We start from the raw sequence: 10,000 nt of genomic DNA on the forward strand, positions 1-10,000 counted from the left end.
GATTACTTTCTTTGTTGTTCATTTTTCACTCTTCTTTATTTTCTTTTAGACAGTATAAAGTAAAGCTCCACCAAAATTTTATCTGTCAAGGTACTAAAAATATTGTTATTTAATTTGAATATCGCATATGTAACTAAAAATACATATCTGTCAATAGAATAATCAGAAGTTATCTCTCTGCAACGTCCATCATCAGTCCGCTCGTGCTGTAATGGATATCGTATTAACAGGATAGTTTGTGTGTGCTGTGTGGCGCCCTTCTCGTCACTCCGCCCCTGGCACACCTCCTAAACCAAGCTGTTGATAGCACACTCCCTGCCATGTGTGACTCCAACCCTTGGCCAACACTCTCATCAAGTCATCCCTCAGCTGCCCTGTCATTTCCTTCTTACAAAGTCTCCCTTTAATATCCGGAAATTAATTAGTATCCACATTGTGCGCTTGGGCTCTCTCATCTATCCCACACCTGTCTGTAGCGCCTCCCTTTCCGTCTTTGATCCGCGTCTCGGTGCCATTCCTCCGCCGGGAGTCCCATTGACCCGTGCTGCCGTCTGCCTGCCTCACCCACGCCCTCCCGCTGATTCTTATTGTTTATTGTTACGAGTAAGTGCATGGTTGAGTGTCATACTTTTATTATTTTACGTCTTTTTTACTTGCTGTTGCATTGTGATTGATGAGATTCTTTTGTGGTGTTAATGATTACCATCGTCGTGTTTTGAGGGAAAGATGGAGCGTTTTCATGTTGATAGGCGTGGTGAAGGTGGAGGAACGATCCCCACTGCGTTCCACTGGCCTCGAGGCACTTACAGGATAGTTTCCAGGACCTGCTTTACGTGGGAGTCGAATACAGACAGTTTATAAAGAAGCAGGTCCTCGGGGCCTGACACTGTACAGATCCTGACTGCTGTACAGATCCACACACTGGGTTTAGTAGTTCATCGATCCTTAACAAAACTTTCCTCGGGAGACACTAACTTACCAAACTATTTACATGTTTCCCTGAGGCACTGCGGCGGATCAAACTTCGTTCAGCAATTATGTTTGTAGTTCACCTACGTCTCTGTGGACACCAGTGGCTGCAGACATCATCAACATCAACATCTACGAGTATCGGGCAATGACATCAGCAGGATGGAGTTTGGGCTTCGGGAACAAGAGAGCGGAGTCGGATTTCTCACTCTCCTTAAGTTGGTTGATCGCGTTTCACAGAGGCGGCGAAGGGAGACGACCAGGTGCTCGAAATAATGTGAACTCCTTTGGTCTGACGAATTCTTTAGGTCCTTCGTAAATACTTAATAATTCTGTCTGCAGCATCCCTTTCTGTACCTCGTCCCCTTCGCCATCCAATCACAGCTCAAGTTTCTGAAGTAGATCTGAAATCCACAAGACTCACATTTCCCAAGTTCTGATCTCTTTATATTTAACCTTTCAAACCACTCAATATTTGGCTAGCTCTCCTTACATTGTAGACTCGAGATTTGCTCACTCGTATATAATATTTGGCAAATCTCACCTACCTCATCCCTTTGAAGACCCAGAAATTTAGCCACGCAGGTCGTATATGGCAAGAATTCGCAGCCTTCTTTTGGTACCACTGAGCCATGGCTGGGGAAAATAGTCTAGTGTGTCCCTCCCTCACCCTTTCCTTCATCCCCGCCTCGCCCCGCACAGCACCGCCCCGCCCTCCACCTTATCGTGTTACTGCCGTCCCCTGCCACTTGAAATGCCGCTCTCCTCAGGTTTTTTTTTTAAGGAAACAGACGAGAAGTTTAGTGTTAGACGACTGGGACACACACACACACACACACACACACACACACACACACACACACTGCACTGCCAGACAACGAACAAACGTGCTCCTGTATATTTCGTCGTGCAACATTTCTTTGGTGCAGAGAAAGAAGAAGTAGGTGTCATTATCTGGTACGCTCACATACACACATACATGCATACACATACCTTTCCTGTCTCAGTTACTATTTATTTGTTTATCTGTCTATCTGTCTATATGTTTGTCTGTCTATCTATGTTTATCTGTCCATCTATCTGTCTATCTGTCTTTCTGTCTGTCTGTATGTGTGTATGTGTACCATTTACGTATCTATCTATCATACCCTATATCGTAAGGCTTCTGAGGTAAATTTGCTCTCGAATATTCCATCTACAGGATTTCTCCTGAAAATCATTCCTTCCATGACAAATTAATTTATACTGAGTGAAATTGCATTACAGGAATTTATCATAGGACAAGTTATTAAACGTGAAATTCTCTTGGAGGAATTTTTCAAGATGGAATATAAATCGAAGCACGTGCACATGCATATACATTATATACTTCAGCACATATACATACATACATACATACATACATATATACGTACATACGCAGGTGAACTGTACATATCGCTGAGGAAAAGTGAAGAGTAATGATGACTCGTGTGTGTGTGTGTGTGTGTGTGTGTGTGTGTGTGTGTGTGTGTGTGGGGTGCTCAGAGATGTGTATGTCGTAAATGTTTTCCTCATGACCTACATTCCTCGGGGCTGTGGCATGCTTTGGGCAGCAACACCTGGTAGATGATTCATTACATTATCACTGGGCTCGGGTTCAGTTCAGGTGTCGCGGTCTTGTCAGTATTTCGTGGTTACCTCTCGCCCCTCGTCGCTCTATATACGACCAAAACATTTCTCCTTTGGCCCGTATTTTGAAACACTTTACTCTCTCACCACGATTTATTTATTTATTTTTTTCAAAGAGCGCAGACATGATTAGCTGGGTTCTGAAGAGTGTTTATCCTACTATTAATGTAGGAATCTCGTTAATTTGTCTTTAGAACAGTAAAAGCACCCTTAAAAACCAGTGTAATTTCAACTACAGCCCTTTAAATGAAGTAGGATTCCGGTGCCGAAGTGTTTCTAGAATATGGCCCTTTGACGATAAATGTCAATTACTTTTAATAGGTCACAAAGGAAGTTATTGTTATTTTCAAGGATGTTTTTCATGACTCTTATGGTAGGTTTACAAAGATTCTGCATCATCATTGGGGAAAACACTCATGAGAATCTGACTAGTCACCTCCGTGACCTCTAAATGTAGTCCTTATAAGAGTTCGAGCTGTTTAAAAATACGTGCCATAAACTTTTCTCAGCATGACTGTCTTGAATCCCTTTAAGGCAAACCTGAAATCATCACAATTGACTTACCTTCCCTCCTAGTCTTGCCTCCCCGTTTTCTTTATTCCGTGCACGGATGCGTCAGAGCACGTAGAAGACACAAGGGCGTCAGTCTTTATCACCTGCCGCCTCGAGGACCCCCGCCACTCCCTTCCTCGCCTTCTCCACATATTTTTACAGAATTCTTCATGATGCATCAGTAGCGAAAACTCACGCGTTTGTTTTGTCTGGTTAAACGACTTGCCACAATTGCTGATCCATGATACTGCCTCGTAATATCATTGAGTGCGTGTTATGGGTATGTTGGCGTGACGGCAACAACAAGCCGTCCATCATTCACGGTAGGGGAGCAGTAACAACTAGAAATACCTGTGGATTAATTGGCTTCGAGTGTTGTTTCGATGTGCGATGTAAACAAATAGCGGATCGCGGTTAGATCAGCCACACTAGCGATGCTTGGGCTAGAGTAGGATAGATAAGGTTTAGGTTGTATCAAATTGTTTCACTCCCATTATGTAAACTAACGTAATGTAACCTGACATTACTCACCTGAAAAGTGCCTGAGTTCGTTGATCTTCGTGTGATCCCAAAGAGGTTCCATTTCAGGACCAAGCGCATCGTACTCGCTCTCTTAACTATTGTGTCATTCTCCCTCAGACAGGTACTCGCGTTCCTCCTAGCCGCCTCTTGCACGCACAAGTGGCTGACTCTCCATGACACTTGAGTTGTCTAGTGCCTCACCTCACCGCCAGGCTTGGAGCAATGCGTGCCACTCGCCTCGCCTTCCTTTCTTAATACCGAGGCGCGTGTCGCATTCATGGCGTACTCCTAAGTTAAGTGCCCTCGGCGGTGACAGTCCCTCGGATAGACTGACTGAGGCCTATATTCAGAAATGCTTTGCTCTCTCTCCACGACAGTTTTCAAAGATCAGAGATGATTAGCCGGGTTTTCAAGACTGTTTCTTCTGTTAATAATGTATGTCTTGTTAATGTCACTAGAACCATTGAAATATCCTTAAAACGCCTGTACAGCCTCAATTAGAGTCTATTCAAAGTAATCGGGGCGCGGCTCTGAAATGTTTCAAAATATGGTCCTGACTGAGGGCCTTATGATACCTCGACGGTGTTTATCGCTTCCTTGAACGATGGAGCGCACAGGGAAACGTCCGCTCCCTTGGGCTGGGCTGCCGACCAATGGATGTAACGATGAGGAAAATGCTTATGATGTCTACGTCAATTATTTCAGTTTCCTCGCACGACGCCAGCAACGAGTGATGGCAGAAACTACAGAGACACCTAAGCTTATTATTCCCATCCGAGGACGTTTTTTCTCCTGCTGGTGTTGTGTGCAAATGAAAGATATACCGGAAGATATTTCTCAAGTTTTTTTTATTCTGCTTAACTGTATATATCTGTGTTATTTGCCATTCACCAGCCAACTTGCTTAGTGGGCGCAACAATACCCTTCCCGCAGCAGCCTGCACGCGCCGTACGGTTCCCATAGAATTATTCCTCGTGCTCGTTATTGCCTTCTTCAGGATAAGGGAGGATAACACCAGTATGGGCATTGTGTGTGTGCGTGTGTGTGTGCTGTATTAATATCCCACCGAAGCTGTTGTAAGGGATTCGCTTTAATCACCGTAAAGGATGAAGGATAACTCAAGACAGCGGAGATAGGATGGATAATTATAGCAGCAGGAGTGAGCTGAGGAGCATCTGGTGCTCTGTTGATAGGAGGATTACACCAAAGCTCGTTAAAGCCCCTCTCAGTAATGCCAACTGATTCCTGAGTGTGGCGGAGGAGAACGAAGATGAGGAGTGGGAAGGGAAGGAGGAGGATGTGGCGGTGATGGTGGAGCAACAAGTGGAGAGAGGGAGAGGATGGTGGAGTGGGTGATACAGGGTCAAGTGGATGCTATAATTTGTAGTGGATGCAGAGGAGATCTTTAGGGTAGTTCGATTATCTAGGCTTTTAGGTCAGGTTCACTGCATGCTGAGAGGGTGAGATGGACTAGAGTGATGTGTGTGTGTGTGTGTGTGTGTGTGTGTGTGTGTGTGTGTGTGTGTGTGTGTGTAGCATGACGGGAGGAAAACCAGGAGGGAGCGCGAGTTTTAAGTGGTAAAGTTAATTGTAAAGATAGTGTGAATGAAGTTGGAAGAAGAGAAAAAGAGGAAAGAGAAAGAAAAATAAGAGGGAGGGGAAAGATAAATGAGGTCAGTGTGGATAAAGATAAAGAAGGAGAAGGAAGGTTAAAAGAAAAGGAAATGTGAGAAATGATACTAATTTGAAAGACGGTAACACTTATTAACTGAGGCTGAAAATAGTGACTTTGAGAGACATAATAGTGTGTGTGTGTGTGTGTGTGTGTGTGTGTGTGTGTGTGTGTGTGTGTGTGTTACATATGTATGAAGTGAATGGAGCGTGCACCTACATATGCAGAGGCCTTCCCGGTTACCTTCCCGCCCTCACGCACAGTATTGCCTCTTCTACTCAGACTAACACCGCCACGTGCGCCGGCAGGTGGGCGGTGGGTGGGAGGACGCCCCGTCCCTCACGCCACCCCTTGAGGAGAGGTGAGGTAGAACAGAAGGGCACTGGGAAGAGGAGGAAGGTATGGTAGTGATGGTGATGGTGAATATGATAAAGGTAGTGAATATTGTTATTAATGTCATTGTTATTGTCACTATCGTCAGCTGTTTAGTAATATGTCCTCATTGACTTAAACGTTGGTGTATTTTATTCTTCTTGACGTATTTCCACAGTTTTCAGTGTATTACTTATCCATCGTTCGTGTTTCCTATCAGCCTTTATCTTCCTCTAATACGAAAAATAAAAACGGAAAAAATCTATATAGACAAACACATTTGACAACAGTAAAGGATATTGTTAACAATCTCATCACCACCAACAAGGCTTCTGTTCCCACCAACACCACCATCACCACCACCACTGCCATCAACACTACTGCCCCCGCCGCCTCTGCTGCCCCCCCCCCCCTCGACCCCCACACCTACTGGGAAGGGCCTCAATATGCGCGTGGCCGGCGCTTTCCTGGTACCCGAGATGTCAGGCTCAGGTGTGCTGGCCTTGCCTCGTGCCCTGGCCAACACAGGTAAGCTTCATTCCATTCCTAGTGCTCTTGTCTCCGGCATGTCGGAGAGAAGTGGACTGAATAGAAATGACATTGGATTTTTCTTTTTCTTTTCTTTATGTAAGAGGGACACTGGAGAAGGACAACAAAAAGAGAAAAAGATCCACTAGGTGTCAGTTCCAAAAGAGATGTCAAAATTATCATCCAAAATTAGAGGATAAGTGTTTTGAAACTTCCCTCTTGAAAAACTAGTCATATAAATGAGGAAATAAAGAAGTAGGGAGGGAGTTTCAGAGTTTACCAGAAAAAGAGATGAATGATTGAGAATACTGGTTAACTCTTGGATTAGGTTCATTCTATTCCCATTGCTCTTGTCTCTTCCATGTGACGGAGAGAAGTGGACTGAACAGAAATGACACTGGAGTTTGATTTCTTTATAACTTTCTTTTTTTTTTTTAAGTTACGTCAAGTGTAAAGCGAGTTTATTGACGCGGCGAGATGTTATATATAAAGAGGTCTTTGGAGACTCCGGCATCCTCCGCCAGGCCTGTTACATGTGTCCCTTAGCAGTCGGTGACTTCAAAACCACATGTCGAAGCCAGGCATTCAAATAAATCATGTGAGACCGAGGCGGAGAAATAACCTGCTGAGCGTACCTTCACCGACAGCTAAAGTTTCGTAACAAAACGGAGAACAGCGACAAGGAAGACTGAGGGAGAAGACGGGGGATTAAAAGAAGGAAAAGAATGACGTTTGGTCCTGAGGAAATGTCAAAGGGAGGACGACGCAAGTGTGAGAAAGATGAGAGGCACAGATGAGGTGGAGCAAAAATGATATCACATGTTTCTTTGAGAGAAAATGACGGGCGGAATTATGGGGACGGCTAGGAAAACAGTGACATCAAGGTTAAGCGTGGTGATCAGCAGCTGGCCTTGTGGATGACTGAGTGTGGCAGCTGAGGGGAAAATAATGAGAGGAACTATAAAAGAAAGGAAGGATTGGAAGTGTGTGTGTGTGTGTGTGTGTGTGTGTGTGTGTGTGTGTGTGTGTGTGTGTGTGTGTGTGTGTGTGTTTACGTAAGTCTCAATGCCTCTCGTATTTAACCAGTTTTTTTTTTTTTTTTTCACAACTTTCTTTAAAACTTGACATCTTTGGCACACGCACCACCTGTCCTCGTAGTCATGTTCCACCAATCTATTGCGTTGTCTGGAGAGCGAAATTTTTCCCCACATTTTTCAAAACTCTCGTCGTATCATATATTGGCGCGTCCTCTTTTTTACCGATGACTGTCTAGACATCACATGCTTATATTCACTGTTGCCGTATTTCTCGTTCCCTTAACCCATTCACTACGATACGAAACAATTAGCAGCACCAGAAGCAATGCGTGAAGTTTTTATAACCATCTACAAGAAAGATAGCTATGAAAAAAATACATTTTACAATCTCTTCCCAGTTCAAGGATAGGGTGTGGCTGTAGAACAAGTAAAGATGTCTCAGAGTGAATGGCAATTAGGGAAAGTGGCAGCCAAAATAACATCACCTTTTCTTTCTCCCTTTGATAGTAATAGTAATTGCAGTTTATCGTCTTTTTTTCCACACCCATCATCGCCCAGATTTAATACTCATTCCATAGCTGCTCCTTGTACCGTGTCTGTCTTGTCAATATGCTTTTTTAAAAGTTAGTTCCATGTGTGTGTGTGTGTGTGTGTGTGTGTGTGTGTGTGTGTGTGTGTGTGTGTCTGTGTGTCTGTGTGCTTTGGTATTAGGAATGGTATAATTTTTTTGTGGGATATGTCAGTTGAATTCATAGATGTGTGTGTGAGAGAAGAGAGAGAGAGAGGGAGGGGAAGGGAGGGGAAGGTAAGCAGAAAGGAAGACAAAACAGACAAATGGGATAGGATGGAAGGAAGAATAGGAGTGAAGAGAACGATGAAGATAAGCGAAAAATGCTGCGTTGCGTTATCGGAACGCTTCGTTGTTCCCAGACACAGTGAGAGAGAGAGAGAGAGAGAGAGAGAGAGAGAGAGAGAGAGAGTAATCAGTACAAAAATATAGACTGAGACAAAGAGACGTAAAAGTCATATAAATTCGTATTGGAAGAGAGAGAGAGAGAGAGAGAGAGAGAGAGAGAGAGAGAGAGAGAGAGAGAGAGAGAGATTGATAATGATATTTGCCTTTTCCTTTTACATTTTGAGTTACATATATTCATGAACATGAAGGCCAGATCTTTTAAGCCGAAGCTTTAATACAGACCTGAAAGAAAGTAATAAAAAGAATAAGCGCAAATGTATGTACCCTAACTCCTCATCAAGTGTAAACTTTATAGAAATAATAGTAAATGAAATATTATTCATTCTTACTAACACGTGACACGTGTACACTGACATGGGAATTGGATTACAAAACAATTACATACATGGACATTTATACTCATATATATATATATATATATATATATATATATATATATATATATATATATATATATATATATATATATATATATATATATATATATATATATATATATATATATATATATATATATATATATATATATATATATATAACGTGGTTTCCACGTTAATTTATCATCACTGGTTACACCTAAAAATTTTATATGATTGACTCTAGTTGACAAATTTTTTTTATTTTGATATTGATATTAGCTTCGTCTATGTTCGTCAGACGTGACACCATATAAAGTGTTTTAGATACATTGAATGTGAATCTGTTGCTTGTTATCCAGTCTGAGACTTCAATTAATTCACTATTCAAAGTATTAACCATTTCATTGATATGTTGTCCCTGAATGTATATTGTAGTCATTAGTAAACGACATGAATTTAATTTTGTTACTTGTACGTACGATATCATTTGCATAAATTAAGAATAATATTAGCCACAAGACTGACCCTTGTGTAACACCATAATTAATATGTTTATATGATGAAGAAGTGTTGTTATATACTGTAAATTGTTTTCTAAAATTCAGGCAAGTCTTTAAGAAGTCATATGCTTTTCCACGAATGTTGTATGTATTTAATTTCCGTAACAAATTATTGCATGGTATAGTGTCAAATCCTTACTTAGGTCGCAGAATACAGTAATTTTATCGCATTTATTGTCTAATACGTTGTAAATATTTTAACAAAGGTTTTGAATTGCTAGATTGGTAGAGTATCTCGTCCTAAATCCATACTGTGTTTCTGTAAATGACGAAAACTTTGTAAACTAATCAGTTAATCTAAAGGCGAAAACTTTTTCAGTTATTTTCCTGAAGCTGGGTAGAATAGAAGCAGGTCATGCTTACATTTCTCACCTTTTTTTTTTTTTTTTTTTTTAATATTGGAATAATTTTGCAACTTGCAAATGCTTTGGAAAACGCCCTTCCCTAAAACGTTTATTTATGATAAACTTGAGGAAAAGAGAAATTTCATTACTGCATTCTTTAATTACCTTTATATTTATGTCATTACATCCAGATGAAGTAACTTTAATGCTTTTAATAATTTCCTTAATTTATTCTTCTGTGAACTTAATTTCGACTTATAGTAATTTTCTTTGGCCGCCCTGTTTACTGTTGTCAACATGTTTCTCTATCTTGTAAGTGCTGCTTCATAGTTAAAGGTCATTTTGCATATAATTTTGTAGCTTATTACGGTGTTTTATAGAATTTATAATTCCTCTTGTTATACATGGTTTTCTAAAAATGTTTTTCTTTAACTAAAA

At 41.3% G+C, this 10,000-nt stretch overlaps 1 protein-coding gene across 6 annotated transcripts in view; it reads left to right on the forward strand.

Annotated features, from left to right (window-relative positions):
• LOC135101983 (uncharacterized) overlaps positions 1 to 10,000 on the forward strand; it is a 64,775-nt gene that overhangs the window by 41,278 nt on the left and 13,497 nt on the right. For 4 of the 6 annotated variants that reach the window (XR_010269484.1, XM_064006546.1, XM_064006544.1 and 1 more), the window contains exons 3-4: positions 5,669 to 5,785; positions 5,979 to 6,286. Coding sequence is in view for 5 of the 6 variants with exons in the window: in XM_064006546.1 (XP_063862616.1) it covers positions 5,669 to 5,785; positions 5,979 to 6,286 (425 nt within the window). In the remaining variant the exon portion in view is untranslated. Of the gene's footprint in view, positions 1 to 5,668; positions 6,287 to 10,000 lie in introns of all 6 variants that reach the window. The other 2 variants (XM_064006548.1, XM_064006547.1) reach the window with 2 other exon arrangements.

The sequence above is a fragment of the Scylla paramamosain genome, chromosome 7 (genome assembly GCF_035594125.1).
Source record: "Scylla paramamosain isolate STU-SP2022 chromosome 7, ASM3559412v1, whole genome shotgun sequence".
Taxonomy (NCBI): Eukaryota; Metazoa; Arthropoda; class Malacostraca; order Decapoda; family Portunidae; genus Scylla; species Scylla paramamosain.